The following is a 19,958-nucleotide window of genomic DNA, read 5'->3' as shown; positions in this document are numbered from 1 at the left end:
GAAAAATAACCTTGGGAGAAACCAGACTCACTGTGGGGGCCAGTTCCCCTCTGACTAACCCCACCCAAACCCTAAACCAGACTTACTGTGGGGGCCAGTTCCCCTCTGACTAACCCCACCCTAACCCTAAACCAGACTCACTGTGGGGGCCAGTTCCCCTCTGACTAACCCCACCCTAACCCTAAACCAGACTCACTGTGGGGCCAGTTCCCCTCTGACTAACCCCACCCTAACCCTAAACCAGACTCACTGTGGGGGCCAGTTCCCCTCTGACTAACCCCACCCTAACACTAAACCAGACTCAGTGTGGGGGTCAGTTCCCCTCTGACCAACCCCACCCTAACCCTAAACCAGACTCACTGTGGGGGCCAGTTCCCCTCTGACTAACCCCACCCTAACCCTAAACCAGACTCACTGTGGGGGCCAGTTCCCTCTGACTAACCCCACCCTAACCCTAAACCAGACTCACTGTGGGGGCCAGTTCCCTCTGACTAACCCCACCCTAACCCTAAACCAGACTCACTGTGGGGGCCAGTTCCCTCTGACTAACCCCACCCTAACCCTAAACCAGACTCACTGTGGGGGCCAGTTCCCCTCTGACCAACCCCACCCTAACCCTAAACCAGACTCACTGTGGGGGCCAGTTCCCTCTGACTAACCCCACCCTAACCCTAAACCAGACTCACTGTGGGGGCCAGTTCCCTCTGACTAACCCCACCCTAACCCTAAACCAGACTCACTGTGGGGGCCAGTTCCCCTCTGACTAACCCCACCCTAACCCTAAACCAGACTCACTGTGGGGGCCAGTTCCCCTCTGACTAACCCCACCCTAACCCTAAACCAGACACACTGTGGGGGCCAGTTCCCCTCTGACTAACCCCACCCTAACCCTAAACCAGACTCACTGTGGGGGCCAGTTCCCCTCTGACTAACATCAATATAATGTCAATGTTACTTGTGTATAGTTAAAGTCATGGCTTAAAATGATTAAACTAAGTAACACTCTCATAGATGCATTGTTCTTTGTTATTGGCAGGTAATTTCGGTGAGGTCCAAGGTTCAGGCAATGGTGTACGATGTTTCCCATGTTTTAAGGTTGGAGTTGGCATCAGTTCATCCTCTGTTTTGCTAGCACCGGCTGCTATTAGTCATCATCACTCAGAGTCATGTAGAAGTGGAGTCCAACATGAAGCAGGAACGAGGCAGTCACAGCACACGCACTCAGCCAGATGATGTCCACGCTTGTGGTCCAAGAGCGCCACCTGTGGCTGAACCTGGTTGAGATGAGGGACACAGATAAGGCACGATTCTTTAACATGCCCATCTCTCCATGTCGGCCTCTTAGGCGACATCATCGAGGACTTCGCCCAGCAGTTATTGGTGCTCTCACTTCCTGGATGTTCTCCTCCCTAGCCCTCTAGCCAGCAAATTCAGCAGAGGAACTCGCTGCCAGACCCACTATGAGTCAAGTGCTCCTTATTGGGCTTGGGCTCCACAGGCTTAATTCCCCCTTCACACAAACTGTAAAGGCACAGCCCTCTTCCTGAAAGGGGGCAGGGATCAGCAGCTCATTTGCATTGAAAGAGACACACACACAATCAGCGTGTTTTTGATTCCACCCAAAAAGAGACATTTACAACTTGGTATAATACATGATTGTGTTGAGCTGAAACTTCACAGACACATTCTGGGGACACCTGAGACTTATATTACACATTGTAAAAAGGGGCATAATAGGTCTTCTTTAAGTATATAAAAAAGCCATGGTCTCAAGATCATCTGAGCCAAATTTCAGGAGTTATGCAGTTTACTTTGGGAATGTACCTGCTTGAGCTGCGTGAGTTGAAAGAGTTGAACATTAGTAAACATTACTAATGGGTTCATTTTCAGGCCCGGATCCAGATTAAATTCACAGAGGGTGCTTCTGAAAATAGTGGGGGTACTCTGTATAAAGTGGAGATGTATCATAATTTTTTTTTTTTTAATAGATTAAATCATGTTTAAATGCTATTGAACAAAGAAACGTTCGTTTTTTTTAATGTACAAAACATTTATTGCTTCAGCCCCCCCCCTCACAGATTATCATCTCCACCCAAGATAACATTCACAAATTCTTAAGGACAATAAAACGCAAATCTCTGTCCCCCTCCTTGCCTGTATGTTAATGAGGTATGACCCCAGGAGCTGTTCTCTCTCCCCCTTGTCTCCTTCACAAGGCACACACACACACACACAAGATGTAGAAAATATGACAAATTAAAACTATGAAAACAAATAATATAACTAGGCATGCTTGGTATCATTCAAAATGTCTCGGTGTGTCTGGTACTCTGGTCTCATCCCCACAACCGATAATATCTGGTAATAGAGTTTCTGGCCATTGCTTGGCAATGTGCTTATCGCCTGGGTCTTTTATGACCCAAGAAGTTCCAAACCCAACCCCTCCAAAACTTGCCTTTGTCTGTTTTCTCTGGTTTGGGTATTTAAGGAGATGTGACACATTGTTCATGGAGAAATCTGTAATTCATATCTTACTGTGTGTAGTTTCTATCAGGTAATGGAAAATGCTATTTGAATTGAAGGGAGTCTATAGCCAGTTCTCCCATGCTTTGCTATTGCATGTAGTTGTTTCTATTGTCAGGTATGTCTCTTGATTATTTATCTGATTTTTAAGAATTTCGGATTATTCTGATCATATGTAAAATTGACTTTGATTGATTTTGTAACTTATGATTTTAATCCTACCTGGCAAATAAATAGTTATTATCTGATTTATTCTGCATTCCTCCTAAATCATTGATCACCAGTAGATTCGAGGGATGCCTTTTGTTACCGTAAACTTATGTCCAGGATAATGACATTACTGAAGCTTATGAATAGGAGAAAACCACGTAAGACTACCAGTCACTGCTTATCACCGTCTTAGCAAGTTGTATGAAATGTGACTAAATAAAACTATCATCTGGTTATGAGCAAGCAGTAGGCGTCCGAATCAGATGATATTAGTAAACCCTGCAACTGCTGACTATGAACGGAACTGGCGATTTAGTGTCCGTGAGATCTATGTAATTAATCGGCCGGCATATGACAGTGAGCGACAGTTGGGACCCGAATGAAAGAATAATGAAAATTAAGAGGATTTAGAGTGATCAATAACTTAAAATGTTATAGTAAAAGAATGATCAGAAATCAATTAGAACTTAAATCTAAATTAGAGGTCAACTTAAATGTCCATTTATGCATTTGGCAGACGCTTTTATCCAAAGTGACTTACAGAACCCTTATTACAGGGACAATCCCCCCCGGAGCAACCTGGAGTTAAGTGCCTTACTCAAGGACACAATGGTGGTGACTGTGGGGATCGAACCAGTGACCTTCTGATTACTAGTTATGTGCTTTAGCCCACTACACCACCACCACTCTATATTGGAGTCATATAAAACCAATAACAGAATTAATTTGTAAAGTGTAAATTAACAATAATTGCTTTACTTCTGTGCTCAGAAAAGACCTTCAAAGGGCAATTTTACCCATCAAATGTGTTCCACTGTAGACCAATAGGTATTTGAGTGAGATCCCTTCCCCTTTTCCAGGTTTTTAAACTCAATAAAGACTTAATACAATTATTAATTTATTATTTTACCATACTTAAATGCAATGGTAATTTAGTATTACCACCCAAAGTGGACCCGTTTACTTGTTTTATTCTGAAAACATTATCAACCTGTTAACACACTCATGGGTCATGATGTGGGTCTCGTCAATGGTTTGATTGGCATCCCATTGAGCACTCAACTGAATAAAACCGGCTGCATGACACTGATAAATGATTAGTCAGAGTAACATTCACATACAGTGTGAGGGACTTCAACAATTTACAAATAACTCAATGAACAAACATTTTTACTAAAGTCCATCACTGAAAATATTTGCTTGTAGACTTGGCACATGCAGTCTCACGAATGGACATGGAGTGGCTGCATCACTCTTTTCTTTGAGCAGAATATTTATGGCAGATTCATTTATCATTTAATTTTTAGATTTGACTATCCGTAATTATGTCAAAACTCCAATTTCAGATATCTGTCGTGCATGTTTGATTAGTAGTAAAGCGTGTGCACTCGCATATATGGTTGCCAGATTGCATACATCAAGTATGACATATTTCCAATTTGTGCAAGTATAAATCTCTGATTGGGATGTTTCATATATTCATATTAAACGCTTGTGGATGCACGATAGGTCCAAAATCCAGATAAATGAAAGATCTATTAAAAAACATTCATGATAAATCGACCAGCGGGCAGCAGTTTGACCTGGTCTGCAATTGAGGGTGCTCTACGTTTCATTTAAGGGTGCTTGGCACCCTCAAGCTCCACCGTAGAACCGGGACTGGTTCATTACCTCACTCAAAAGCATCCAATGAATCAGCTGTATCCGCAACATAATCATAATATTACAATTTACATCAGCACAGACTTTAAAGCAAATGAACAGATGAACTTGAAGTAATGTATTTCTTTTATGATATTTAAAGTTCAGATGTTGATTTATTGATTAGAGTTAAGATACTGTCACTGATTTATCATATAAGAGTACAAAGTTTCACTGTTGAACCCCAATATAGTCCAAACACAGGATACAGAGGTTGAGTGAATGTGGTGTGGACTCTGTGGATGAGGTTCATTGTGTCAGAGACGCTGTAGAAGGACAAAACTCCTGCACTGTGATCCACATACACTCCTATTCTACTGGAGCTGTGGACTACAGGGAGTTTAGTCTCAATGTTATTGTGTGCAAATGAGTAACTGGAAGGAGAGCAAAACAATCTCCAGGACTGATCATTACATCCAAAATCAAATTCTTTACCGCGTCCCTTCCTCCTGATGCTCTTATATGCCACTGCTATATCCACACCACGATTCCCACTCCACTCCACCTCCCAGTAACAGCATCCACTCACACTCTCATTACACAACACCCCTAACCAATGATCAAATCTGTCTGGATGATCAGGATAGCGCTGGGGTGTCTTAGTGGCAGTGACCCTTTTGTTGTCCTCAGAGAGACAGAGATACGGATTCACTGTGTTCAGATCCAGAGTGAACGGATGGAAATCTGATGGAGAAAAAGACATAATCTCTCAGTACTTTACAGAATGAATGCATCACATAAGTCTGGCTCTTTATTCCTTTTCAAATGATTGGATTTAATAAAGATAATTAACATGAACAGATTGTGTCTCATTCACAGGTAACATCAGTCTTTAATCTAAATCCATCTCGAATTACAACTCACAAATAAACATTTGGATTGATTAAATCTCATCTTTTATTTATTTATTAAGGAGCTGTTAAATAATCTTAATGAACTGTGGGGTCTTTTCCAATGGAGTGAATTATCTCATTATTTATTCCCCTTCATGCCATTCCAGATGTGTTTTCTTCATCTAATGTACACAAACTTTTAGAAGAATATCTGAGCTCTGTAGGTCCATATAATGCAATTTAACAGGTACCAAAATATGAGGCTCAAAAAACACATAAAACAGCAAAAAAGTAGCCCAAACGACTTCACAAAGTAAATGATTATTTCCAAGATATATTAAAACAACTTAAAGCAAAGCCAGGTCAGAGGAGGTAGAAACACAATTAATTGTACAAATAAATATACACAAATGTTGATGGTAATTTCACTAAATATCAAAGGTACCATTTATCTGAGGTCTAATTATAATGCTAATTATAATTCTCACCCAATTCAGTTTTGGGCGAGAACAGACCAAAATGCAACTACTTTTTCACTCTAAATCTTGACATCAGCAATCTTCTTGGCAATCAGGATTTCAAGCTTGTTACACTTCCTAGCACTTGACACATATGCAGAGCCGCTAGATGGTGCTAGGAAGTGTAATGGAGATCGCCAAAGAGACTGCTGATGTCAACATACAAAGTGAAAAACAAGTTGGTCTGTTCTATCCCCAAACTGAAGCACTTCAGAAGCCTTTTAATCCACTGGAGTCCTTTGGATTACTTTTCTGCTACTTTTCTGATTACTTTTGAGCTTCAAAGTTTTGGTCACCATTCACTTTATTGTAAGGACCAACAGAGCAACATTCTTCTAAAAATCTTTGTTTTGGTTCAGCAGAAGAAAGAAAGTCATGCACATCTGGAATGGCATGAAGGTGAGGGAATGATAAGAGAATTACAATTTTGGGTGAACTGTTCCTTTAAGCATCTCTCCCTCTCTCTCTCTCTCTCTCTACTTACATTGTTGGAACTCGTCCCTGGTGCTGAATTCAGGAGTGAGAAAGATCTCAATGTTACTCACTAGAAAAAACAAAAGACATCTGCAGTTTAATTTTTATTTACAGAGGAAATAAAATCTACATTTGCTGTAGTAACTCTTACAAAAATAACTACAGTACAAGTGTGGTAATTTGGACAACATATCATTGTCATTTTCTTTACTGTTGTACAAGTGTGGTAATTTTGATGCAGTATTACTGCAGTTTTCAAAGTCCTTTTTTCAAGGAAAGTCAGTCCACTTGGTGACCATCTTTGAAAATACCTCTACTTCAGTGAGGAAAGACTGAAATCTCCAAGACAGCTGGTCAATATTACGATCAAGACAATATATTAAATCAGCAGAATAATATGACATCAATGGTATCATTAATTGTGCTTCATTTGGTTGGATCGCACAAATTTGTATTACTTTTTTTTTTAAATACTACTTTTCATAATATGTTACTTGTAAAGAATAGTACTAAATAGGGTTTACAAAGTGCATGGTTTTTGGTGTGCAGGAAATGTACAGTATTGGACAAAATGGCAATAAATAAATTATATGAATAATAAACACAAATTAATTATATATCTTAATTAAACAAATTACTGAATGCATACAAATGCATATCAGATGTGTTAACTTAAGCAATACTCATTACAAATTATTACAATTCAATTTCATAAATCACAAAATAACAATAACAAAAAAGTTCTGTTATAATCATCTGACTTCTGTAGCTACATGTTGCAATCTTTTGTTATTATTTGTTTTACCTGTTTGAGATTTTTTTTATTTTTTTTACCTTGTCGGTTTAAGAGAGTGTCCAAGATCCAAAATTAAAGGATTAACATTGAAGAAATCAAAAATAAAGAACTAGTTATAACTTCAATATTTATCTGTGTTTAACAGACATATTTTATACCCAAATATTAAACTGCTAATAATATCATCAATGTACCTCAATACCGTGATACCATAATGTTGTGGTAATTTTTGTGATGGTTATCATACCATGAAAATGTCGTCCTGTTACACCCCTATTTGACAGGTGATCTCTCTATCCAAAAGCTGATTGGCTCTTTTACCTGTGAGGCAGGACTTCCTTTTCCAGCATCTATTGGCGGTTAGGTTTTACATTTTCTCCTATTGATTTCTCTGGTACTGCAGTAATACTCTGTCCAAATTACCACACTTGTACTGCAGTTATTTTTTTGTAAGTGAAAGTTATTGTCTATGTAGGTTAAGGGCTTGTTTTACAACCTGTACCCTAAGGAAGTAACATTCAGCATTTAAAGGCCTTTTCAGACTAAATTCAATGCAAAAAAGCTAGATGAATTGCAAACAAACCCCAATGTCACAACAAAAGTAACTTGAATTCATGCCATTGCAATGGATGCTCAAAAATCATTGCCAACCCATTTGCAAGTTCAAGGCTCTCTGTCTAATATTAGCAAGATGCAGGTCATCAAAGATATTAAGAAATGTTTAAAAAGATGGTTCAAGTAGGTGTGAGCAGTTCCCCTTCTGTCACTCACTTGACGTTGTGTCGATTGTAGTGACACTAAGGGTCCCTTTTGAGAGCCTTGTTTACCTCTTGTCTTTGAGAAAAGGCCAATGAAATTGGCATTACCAGTGGCTTTCTCTTCTTCTGCATGCCAGTGCAGACTACGGCCCTGGGTGCTTCGACAGCACGTACTGGGAGAGTATATTTTCCTGACTAAAAGAGTATATTTCTGTATCAGAGCAAAAAAACACATTGAACATGCCTTGAAGATGCCTTTCCATCTATATGTAATTTCTGGGTTTGGTCAATATCTCACAGCATCTGACAGCCATATGCGCTGCCTGACGTGTCTGGGCCATGAGCACACTGAGGCAGCATTTGTGGATGGTTCATGTTCTCATTGTGAGAACATGACCATGGCAATGTTGCGGTCACGGCTTTCCTTCGTACGGGGGAATGCCACTTAAGCCGCCCCTCCACCCCCCCATGTCGCGCCATCTTCCCACGAGATTAAGGTCACATCCACACCGAGTTGACGAGTCGTGGAGCATGACGAGTTGACGAAGTCGTGGAGGGCACCTTTTACTGCCCGAAACCAGCTTCCTCACTCCTCTGCTCTCACTACCCTTGACGGCGGAGCGGTCCACGGGTACACGGAGGTCCCCCAGGTGGACAAAGAGGTTGCGGTGAACCTGTGCCCACAAAACGTCACCACCTGGTGGGATCAACTGACACTCCCCTCCAAGGCCTGTAGGACGACCTCGTTCCTGACATCCAAAGCCTACAGAGCCTCTGAACAGGCCAACTCCACCCTGCATGCCATGGCCCTCCTGCAAGTCCACCAGGCCAAGGCACTTAATGAAATGCACTTGGGTAATCCTGATGTACATTTACATTTATGCATTTGGCAGACGCTTCTATCCAAAGCGACTTAGATTACAGGTACAATCCCCCTGGAGGAACCTGGAGTTAAGTGCCTTGCTCAAGGACACAATTGTGGTGGTTGTGGGGATCGAACCGACAACCTTCTGCTTAACAGTTTAGTGTTTTAGCCCACTACGCCACCGCCACTCCTGTAAGGCCCGATTCAGAAATCGCAGGTCCAAGATTGGCCGCAACCCACCGCCTTTTTTTGGGTACAATGAAGTAAGGGCTGTAGAATCCCTTCTTAATCTCAGCTGGAGGAACAGGCTCTATTACTGCGTCCTTGCGTAGAAGGGTTGCGATTTCCGCACACAGGGTGTTGACGTTTTCGCTGTGCACTGAAGTGAAGCAGATGCCACTGAAACGGGGGCAAGGTAAGTGGAACACGGAGCAAGGTAAGTGCTTTGAGTTTCCCCTAGCACAAATACCTTGGGACACAACTCCCCCCCCCCCCAACGTAACATTATTTGCTTCCCCCTGCTTCAAAGCCCCACCAGGTATGTCTTGGACATGTGGCTTATGCTTTCCAACCCCTCACGCTGGCTGGCCAGGACCATCCGACACGGCTATGCGATTCAGTTTGCAGGGGCCGCCCCGTTTCAGCAGCATCTGAAACAACAGGTCACCACAATGCAGTGGATTGTAAGTCCTTAGGGAAGCACAACCTGATCATCAAGTTCCTTAGGAGGCGCCTGGAGGCTGAATCCTCTTAGGCAAGGCCTGTTGCCCTCCTGGGACCTCTCTTTGGTCCTCATGGGCCTTCAGAGAGCCCCGTTTGAGCCGCTACAGTCAGTCAAACTAAAAGCCCTCTCCTTAAAGACAGCCCTCCTGATTGTGCTCACTTCCATCAAGAGGGTTGGAGACCTGCAAGCGTTCTCTATCAGCGACACTTGCTTGGAGTTAGGTCTGGCAGATGCTCATGTCATCCTAAGACTGTGGTCTCTACGGGGTCTTTTCCCCCTGAAAGAATAGAATAGGAAAAGAACACCTTCCCCAATGCATATTATAAGGCCCCAGCTGCATCTAACACTCTATTGAGAGAAACATAGAGGGAAAAAAGGCTGCGGCTGGCGCGGTCTGCTCCCATACTAGTTACGTCACACCCCCCACCTCCCCTGTGGGGCGTTGGGGAAGTTTACGTGCAGTCTGATGCACCTGCTACTTTGGCACGCAACAGCTTGCTTGCACCTGCATCTGCACACGGTTCAGTGTTGTGGCGTTTTTGGACAGGGACCCCAAGTGTCACTACAATCGACACAACATCAAGTGAGTGACAGAAGGGGAACGTCTAGGTTACTGTTGTAACCCCTGTTCCCTGATGGAGGGAACAAGACGATGTGTCCCTCTTGCAACAACACTGTGGGCAGTGGTGGCTCAGTGGTTGAGGCTCAGGGTTACTGACCAGAAGGTTGGGGGTTCAAGCCCCAGCAGCACCAAGATGCCACTGTTGGGCCCTTGAGCAAGGCACTTAACTCTAGGTTGCTCCAGGGGGACTGTCCCTGTAATAAGTGCACTGTAAGTTGCTTTGGATAAAAGCGTCTGCCAAATGCATAAATGTAAATGTAAAATGTAACCTTATTCTCGGATCCTCAGCTCAAAACCTGTCTGAACAGTCGCATGGACATGCAAATTCTGTTTGCCAACTTTTCATTGGCCTTTTCTCATGGATAAGAGGTAACCAAGGCTCTCAAGTAAGACCCCTAGTGTCACTACAATCGACACAACATCTCGTTCCCTCCATCAGTGAATGGGGGTTACAACAGTAACCCAGACGCTTAACTTTTTGGTCTGATCCAAGTTTTTATGCTACTGACTTATACTACTTGTAAGACTTTATATAAAATAAGATTATTTCATCAGGGCAACAAAACTGTGACAATGGAATTGAACAAACATGAAAAGACTGAACAAGTCGTATGATTTTGAGTTATCATTTATTTCTGTACCACAAATGGTTACAATTACAAGCCAAAGTTTATGGGGTTTTGAATGAACCAAGTAGTAGTAATATTTGACTTAACTAGCACAAACAAAATAAAATTAATGAATACAAAGGAGGTTACTCACCTTCATATAATTTCTGAGTTAAGAAATGTACCTCTTTTATGTATCTTCTCAGTCTCCTCTGTGCAGAACTGCTCAAGTTTGCCTATGAGTTGAGATACAGATTTCACCACATGATCATAAGAGAGATGAGAAGTGACATTGATGCTGTCAGTAGATCCAGGAGGCACAGATAGAAACCCGAAACTCTGCAGACAAAAAGACAAATGACAGATAAAAGCTGACATACAACAGCAATTACAGGGCCAATCACAGCCATTGTAGTAAGGGGTCATGTTATGTGGAGTACAATTTTCCTTTGTTTTTTGACAAAATTGTTTTTTGTACTATAAAATATAGGAAGTTTCAGAATTCAAAGTCAGAGTTAAACTCTTGAGGTAAGGGGAAAAAGAGGCCAACTCTTGCACCTCTTGGATCCGTAACTATATTCAACTCGCTGCGCCTCTGACGGATCTCACCTCCACACACACTGACTTTAGTTAGTCCCCGCAGGCTGAAGCCTCGTTTTGTAAACTCAAAAGAAAATATTTTAATTACCCATGACCCTGCTAGTCAGTTCATTGAGGAGGTGGATTCGTCCAAGGTCAGTGTTGAAGCGGCCCTGTCACAGTGCTCTCCCTCATTAGGAAGGATGCATTCGTGCGAATTCTTTTTACATCGGTTGACCCCCCACGGAACGGAATTATGACGTCGGTAACTGGGGATTACTGGCTGTCGTGGGAGGAGGAGGCAAAAGTCCACACTGCGCTACAACATACCACGTCTCCCGCTGCCTGCCCAGTGGGCAAACTTTTTGTTCCATGATTAGTTCAAACGCACGTCCTTCAGTGGGGCCATTCATCTAGGGTCGCCTGCCACCCAGGAGCTACTCATATTCAAACGCTCATTAGAAAGCGTTTCTGGTGGCCATCGCTTGCGTGAGATGTTTGCCCCATTTGTGTGACCAATAAAACTTTGTGAAACACCGAAGCCTTGCTCCTCCAACTGCTGTCGGTGCCATCGAGACCGTGGTCGCACACTGTCATGGATATTTTGGCAACACAGTCTTTTTGAGTGTAGTGGACTGGTTCTCGAGGGCGGCTAACTTCATTCCCCTCCTCAAATTACCTTCAGCGAGGGAGACAGCGGTAGCAGTCATTAAATCACATCCTCCGTATTCATGGCCTCCCGGTTTACATGGTTTCTGACAGAGGCCCCCAGTTCGTGTCTTGTTTTTGGGCAGAGCTATGCTGACAGCTGGGGTGACAGGTAGTTTGTCAACTGGGATTCATCACCAGACAAATTTTCAAGCGGAACGAGCGAACCAAGAACTAGTGAAGTCCCTGCTGTGTATGGCCTCCCGTAACCCATCTACTTGTAGCGAGAATTTGGTTTGGGTTGAGTATGCTCATAGCTCATTTGCCTTGGCATCTATGGGGTTGTCACCCTTCCAGTGTAGCCTCGGCTACCAGCCCCCTCTGTTCCCCGCTCAAGAGCCCAATGGTCAGGATCCATCCGTTCATGCATTTTTGCAGAGGTTTCCTCAATTTCTGCATGCAATTTGGGAGATTTATCTGGGCTTTGCTTGCACCTCACCAGCCTCTAAGGACCTTGTTGGATGAGCTTGTATATAGGTTGGCTGCTGGTTGATTGAGGTGCGGTTACCTGTCTGCTTGAATTCACCCCCATCATTTGGTGCCCAAGACTGTGGAGCATGATTCCTCGATTTCTGCCTGTGTCTTGGGAAGATTTGTGTGGCTGTGTTAAGAATTAACCAATCACATTCAAACTCACATTGAATAGAAGTCATTACACACCTGCCATCATTTAAAGTGACTGATTAATCACAAATAAAGTTCAGCTGTTCTAGTAGGATTTTCCTGACATTTTCTTAGTTGCATCTCAGAGCAAAAGCCATGGTCCGCAGATAGCTTCCAAAGCATCAGAGGGATCACATTGTTGAAAGATATCAGTCAGGAGAAGGGTACAAAAGAATTTCCAAAGCATTAGATATACCATGGAACAAAGTGAAGACAGTCATCATCAAGTGGAGAAAATATGACACAACAGAGACATTACCAAGAACTGGACAACCCTCCAAAACTGATGAAAAGACAAGAAGAAAACTGGTCAGGGAGGCTTCCAAGAGGCCTACAGCAACATTAAAGGAACTGCAGGAATTTCTGGCAAGTCCTGGCTGTGGGCTACATGTGAAAACAATCTCCCGTATTCTTCATATGAATTTGCTATGGGGTAGGGTGGCAAGACGGAAGCCTTTTCTTACACAGAAAAACATCGAAGCCCGGCTGAAGTTTGCAAAAACAAACATCAAGTCTCACAAAAGCACGTGGGAAAATGTGTTATGGTCTGATGAAACCAAGGTTGAACTTTTTGGCCATAATTCCAAAAGGAATGTTTGGAGAAAATACAACACTGCACATCACCCAAAGAACACCATACCCACAGTGAAGCATGGTGGTGGCAGCATCATGCTTTGGGGCTGTTTTTCTTCAACTGGAACTGGGGCCTTAGGGTGGAGGGAATTATGAACAGTTCCAAATACCAGGCAATTTTGGCACAAAACCTTCAGGCGTCCGTTAGAAAGCTGAAAATGAAAAGGAAGTTCACCTTTCAGCACGACAACGACCCAAAGCACACATCCAAATCCACAAAAGCATGGCTTCACCAGAAGAAGATTAATGGTTTAGAATGGCCCAGCCAGAGCCCAGACCTGAATCCAATTGAACATCTGTGGGGTGATCTGAAGAGGGCTGTGCACAGGAGATGTCCTCGCAATCTGACAGATTTGGAGCTTTTTTGCAAAGAAGAGTGGGCAAATATTGCCACATCAAGATGTGCTATGCTAATAGACTCCTACCCAAAAAGACTGAGTGCTGTAATAAAATCAAAAGGTGCTTCAACAAAGTATTCGTCTAAGGGTGTGCACACTTATACAACCAGGTTATTGTGTTTTTTTATTTTTCCCTATCAAAGATTTCAGTTTGTTTTTCAATTGAATTGTTCACGTTATAGGTCACATTAAAGGTGGAAAATGTTCTGACATGATTTATCTTTGTCTCATTCTTTTACATCACAACAGGGGTATGTAGACTTTTTATATCCACTGTATATCTATCTATCTATCTATCTATCTATCTATCTATCTATCTATCTATCTATCTATCTATCTATCTATCTATATATATATATATATATATATATATATATATATTAATAATGACCCCTTTAAACACCACATCTCATCAGCAAATCTTTGAGCAGCTTATGTCTTTTGCAATTGGACAGACAATATCTCACTAAAGTCCACAGTCCTGTTTCTCAGATCTCTCTTACCTGCACAAACTGAATATGATCATCAGTGTGTAAAAACTGCTGTATCTCATTGTCTCTTCTCCTCAGATCATCAATCTCCTGAACCAGGTGCTCCAAGAGTTCTTCAGCTCGACTCACTGCAGCCTTTTCCTGATCTCTGATCAGCTGTGTCACCTCAGAGCGCCTTCTCTCTATGGATGAGATCAACTCAGTGAAGATCAGCTCACAGTCATCCACTGCTGTCTGCGCAGAGCGCTGGTAACACACACAAGTTACTGTTAAAACACAAACAAACTACTGATAGTCCAGCAGTTGATCATCTCCAAACTCACCTTGTGAAACATCATAGCCTCTCTCAGCTCCTGAACATCTTTCTCTTTATCCTTGATTCTCTGTTGGAGTTTACTCTGCGTTTCCTCCAAATCTCTCTGTATGAAACACAAATATGGATAAACATGAGAAATGTTACATAAGAATAAATGATGCGATAAATTGCTGCATGACTCCAGTTTTGTCTTATGGCCATCAACGCACACACACACACACACACACACACACAAGAAACTAAATTAACTCTAATGAGTTTCCAATAGGGAAGTGCACCTGTTTCTCAGTTATCTCTGCTGCTGCTGATACAATGTCGTGGTTCTTGTGTTCATCCACCATACACAGCACACAAATACACTTCTTGTCTGTTCGACAGTACATTTCCAGCATTTTATCATGTTGAGGGCAGATCATCTCCTGGAGTCGTCCAGTGGCCTCAATCAAGCTGTGTCTCTTACTCTTGAAGAGATTTTCATGTTGTTCTAGATGATTCTGACAGTAAGAGTTGAGACACACCAGACAGGACTTGACAGCTTTCTGTTTTATTCCAGTACAGACGTCACACTCCACATCTGCAGGACCAGCGTAACAGGGAGTCTCTTGGATTTTCGTGTCCTTCAGTTTCTCCACCATCTCAGCAAACACCACATTTTTACATAAAGCAGGTCTTGTAGTGAAGGTCTGTCTGCACTGAGGGCATTTGTATATCCCTGTATTATGATCTTCATTAAAGCAGTCTGTAATACAGTTCATACAGTAACTGTGTCCACAGGGAATGGTCACTGGATCCTTCAGGAGATCCAAACACACCGGACAACAGAACTGATCCTGAGTTACTGAAATACTGGATCCTGCCATTTCACTGTACACACTGACAGAAACATTGCACATTAGTTCATTAGTGCACTATGCTGCATGTTTTAACAAATCTGACATCAACATTATCTTATGCCACAGTTGCAACAACATTAATTACAGCACAAAAACATGTAATTAATATGTGAGTGCTGGCCTAAGCCACTATAACATGAGCGCACAGTAAAGTTATTATCATAAACTAAAACGAAAACGAAATGTAATTTTTTCCCCCCGTAAACTTCAACATAATCAACATAATTGGAAAAACTGAAAGTAGACTAAAATAAATTTTCATGTCCTTGGAGTCTTCTCTCATCACACAGGCCACTCTATCGAATGCCTTTTCTTGATCTAGGGATACAATTCCCAAATCAATATAATTATTTATAGTATAATCTATAACATCTCTCATTAAAAATAAATGACCCTTAATACATCTTTTTTATACAATAGGATTTATCTTTTCCAATTAAAACATTCATATAATTGTTTAATCTATTAGCAAGGCATACAAAATCTTAAAAAATCTTGTAACCTGTATTCAGCAAGGCTACAGGTCTCCAGTTCTTGAGAAGAGTCAGATCACCCTTTTTTGGTAAAAGGGAGAATGCTAGTCTACAACTAAGAGGGAGGGATTCTATTTTGATTGAACATAAAATAATTTAATAATAGTCTTTCCCAATAATGCTCCAAAAATGTTTATAGAACACAGAAGGAAGTCTATCCAATCCAAGGGCTTTCCCTGATGATAGCTCCTGCACAGTTTGAGTCACTTCTTCAAACTCAAGTAAATTGTCAGTTTGCAAATTGCAGTATACAGCTTGGAATAGAAATCAACAAAATAGTTCCTCATTGCATTTGGTTCAGATATTAACACACCATCATTCTTCAAATATAACATTTGTTTTTCTTGACAGACCTTATGCTCTAAATTAAAGAAAAAAAAGTTGTTGGGCCATCAATATCCTTAATATGAGTAAAACGGGCCCTAACAAGAGCACCTTTAACCTTTTCTTGCAAAAATAATTTTTAATTGCAACTTCCTATCAGTAATAACACTTATTAAATCAGGCTTTTTATTCTCAATTTCAGAAATCACTTTTACCAGATTTTGAATCATATTTTCAATCCTTTTTGAGGAATTATATGTATATAGAAGATATGTTTTTCCAATTTCCCACCACTGTATAACATCTCTAAACTCACTCTTACGAGTTTGCCATGTTTTCCAAAACCAATTAAAAATTTGCACAAACAAAAAACATCTTTTAGAAGTTTCTTATTAAAATGCCAATAAGACCCTCTTTTATGATGCTTTGACAATACATAGTCAGTAGCAATCTTATGATCTGAGATAATATTTGGGCTTGTGGCTACATTACACACTCTATTCATTGAATTATTGAAAATATTAAATCTATCCAGCCTTGCTGCAACATTCACCCATGTATATTGTTTAACAGTTGGGATTTTTGCTCTCCACACATCATTGAGATTTAATGCATTAATAACATCACTCAGGGCAACTGATGATTGATAATGTGGTTCTTCAGCATTTCTATGAATAGTATAATCTAAAGTACCTTTAAAATCTCCTCCCATCACAATGATCTCCTTATAACTATTTTTTAGTTTTTAAAACCTGACACATTTTCCTAAAAAGTTTCACTCTTTCAGACCCTCCATCAGGAGCATAAATATTCACAAAAATGTTCACAAGCCCAGTTCTACATCATTATCTCCATCACTGTGGGTCTCCTGAAGGGAAGTTACTCCAACATTTTTAATCTTAATTCTGAAAGTAAAACTTGTTTGTTTCTGTCTCCAATCCATTTACGTTTAAGGATCCTATACACAAAACACAGGAAAGATAAAGGAACAAAAGACAAAAATTCAGCTGTAAGGCCATCATATTTATTTATTCTTCCTTCCCTCTAATTGGCCTCTCTTTCGCCATCTTTTTCCCGTCTTATCGCTGTTATATGCCTTTTCAATCGAAACCTTTTCTTTTGTGATAAATCAGTAAAATCACAATTATTCATGGCCCATGAAACCGAAACATTTCTCTACATACGAAAAAAAAAATCAGTAACATTCTTCCCTTTTGTTTCATCAAGAAACATTCATCTGCTCCACTGTATACAGATCTTGAGTATATTCAGACCCATCAGACGAGTAATGATCATCCCTCATCCTGACTCAAGTCATCAAAACACACTTCACTATCAACACACTTTATTTTTTTTAAGCCTACATTGCCACTGAAACTAGGCTGTTCATTATCTACAATAACATCAGTTTTATCAGCAGTTATCTCATTATGCTCCCTTTCCTCACCGCCTCTATGACGATATCCTCATCCTGGTCTGCTGCTCTTCCACAAAGTTCACATTCTGTCCTTCCATCTGACTCTCCATTTCTCCATATCTCTTGTGACCAATATCACCACACTGAAAACATCGCAAACTATCAGTACTCGCATAAATCATATACACTCACTCTAAAACAAACAGCAAACCACTTACAAAATTAATAATTAAAATAAACAAGGAAAGAAAAATAAAGAGATAGAAAAAAGGAAACAAGAAATTACGAATAAACAATCAGAGAGAGAGAGAGAGAGAGAGAGAGAGAGAGAGGAGAGAGAGAGAGAGAGAGAGAGAGAGAGAGACTGTTTTAATCCATGCCACATCAGTTAAACAAATAAAAGTGTGTTAAACAAACGGGGAAACCCATAAACACTCACACAGTGTACTTTATATTCTCATCTAAAGTCTAATAAATAAAAATGTTCCTTGCGTTTCTGATGAGATCTGTCAATAATAACACATTTTACTTCCGTTCTTCCGGGCAAAAGTGAAACTAAAAGCAGTTGAGAACAAAAACAGACATAATCATAATCTAATAACCTGTAAACACAGCGATACACTTTAATAAACACACTATATAGAATAAAGAAAATGACAGATATGTTCACAAAGTTTCATTATAACTCCAGTTTTCAAATATAAACTCACCTGTGTTTAAAAAAACTGTTCTTCAGAGTTTAGTAAATAATTTGTTAAATTCCGATAATAACAGATTAATTTAATCTCTTTGCGACACAAATGGAGATATTTCCATCTGCAGCCCCGCAGCGCCACACACACGTCTCAGGACACACAATCCACGCCCACACGTCTCAAGCCGGAAGTGAAGGTGAACCATATTTGGTTTCCGGCGGATCTGGTCTTATAGACGTCACGCAACCTTCAGTGTTGTAGCGTGATTTTCTTTTGTTAGATGTAATACGAGCTATTTTAAAACGGATTTTGATCGAATTTATATGTACAATATTTAATAACAATACCTGAATGACTAAAAATACATAATCTGATTATTTATTGATATTCATTTTTATTAATGTATTTAACTAATGTAATATCGCATAGTATTCCAATTGACCGTAGGATATTCTGAGATATTTAGTTTATTCATTTTAAAATGCTTAAAGAAACAGAGAATGGACATTTAATGTCAAATATACTTTATATTTTGAAATTCAAAATAAACATTAAAGAAAAAAGTGCAACTCTTATAAAAAGACATTTCAACAATATAACTTATCATTTAAATGATCATTTAAAACTTAAACAGAAGTACACTTTTAACACAAATAATAAATAGCAAATGATCAACTTAATACTCTTTAAAATAACAGTTTACTCTCATTTTGTCATGGCATTCAGACAAAAAAGACTCCATGTCTCCCCTGACTGTAAAGTCAATATGTCAATGCCTCTCTGTAACCTTCCACTTGTTTCAGGAGTTTTGGAAGGCCATTTCCTTGTCCTGAACACATGTCTGTTAGCATGAATCCATTTTACAGCCAATTTCGAGTGTCTGATTATGCAGAGTTCCTTCACTAGAAAAAGGTAAAGAATAATAAAAAATTTAATATTTTATATAAATGTAATATTTGCAACAACACATATACTGACAAATACCTCACAGCTGCTTGGTGTAGCTTTTAGTCTTTGGAGGTTTTCTGTCTTGTAAGATAATAGTTTTTGGTTTAAATTAGTGTTGGTTGGAATAGGGTGCAATGTAGTACGTGCTGGAGGGAAATAAGAAAAGAAAACCCCAAAGTTCTCCAGGAGAATTAGTGCCATGATGGGCTCCTTATATTTGGCAGGTCATGCTTTAAGAAAGAAATATAGAGAAATCTTGGTTGCTTAATAAACTTTCAAAACTTTAAAAACCTTTTTAACCCTTGACTGAGAGTGTTCTTGCAAGGAGGGAAAGAATATTGGACCATTTTTCCATGACAGGCTCCCAAGACAACGTGTAGAGCATACTGAAAAACAACAAAAAAAACTTTTTTTTTATTATCGTTTGTTAATGTTTTACTCAGATATTAGAGCAAGATAGATGGTAATGCCAATGTTTTGGAATCCCAGAAGAAACAAACATATCTGGCATTTGTTGTTCTGTGTGTTTCCGGTCAATGTCTTTTTTTACGTTTTTTAATTTATTTATAAGGATGCTGCAAATTGGGCCTCTTTTTTTAATGATGGGCCAAACACAAACCCTGCCTGAAGAAAGTGTGTGGTGTGGTCACGTTTCACTGGTTGGTATTGAAACTTCTTTCACAGCTGGTGTGGTCACCGTTTCATTGGTTTGTATTGGGGCTTCTTTC

The 19,958-nt window shown here is 40.3% G+C and overlaps 2 protein-coding genes across 2 annotated transcripts in view; both read right to left on the bottom strand.

Annotated features, from left to right (window-relative positions):
- Nucleotides 1-19,958, bottom strand: part of LOC127648303 (E3 ubiquitin/ISG15 ligase TRIM25-like) — an 88,639-nt gene that overhangs the window by 41,269 nt on the left and 27,412 nt on the right. The window lies entirely within an intron of this gene.
- On the bottom strand, nucleotides 2,071-18,430 carry LOC127648305 (tripartite motif-containing protein 16-like). Its single transcript, XM_052132958.1, has 8 exons — nucleotides 18,298-18,430; nucleotides 17,618-17,730; nucleotides 14,699-15,293; nucleotides 14,428-14,523; nucleotides 14,117-14,350; nucleotides 10,818-10,971; nucleotides 6,270-6,329; nucleotides 2,071-5,118 (listed from the first exon to the last, which is right to left on the bottom strand). The coding sequence occupies exons 3-8, from the start codon at nucleotides 15,278-15,280 to the stop codon at nucleotides 4,586-4,588; spliced, it is 1,659 nt and encodes a 552-aa protein (XP_051988918.1). The 5' UTR covers nucleotides 15,281-15,293; nucleotides 17,618-17,730; nucleotides 18,298-18,430; the 3' UTR covers nucleotides 2,071-4,585.

The sequence above is a fragment of the Xyrauchen texanus genome, chromosome 8, assembly GCF_025860055.1.
Source record: "Xyrauchen texanus isolate HMW12.3.18 chromosome 8, RBS_HiC_50CHRs, whole genome shotgun sequence".
NCBI classification, from domain to species: domain Eukaryota; kingdom Metazoa; phylum Chordata; class Actinopteri; order Cypriniformes; family Catostomidae; genus Xyrauchen; species Xyrauchen texanus.
Note: the sequence above shows the minus strand (reverse complement) of the source record. Positions and strands in the feature narration are given on the sequence as shown.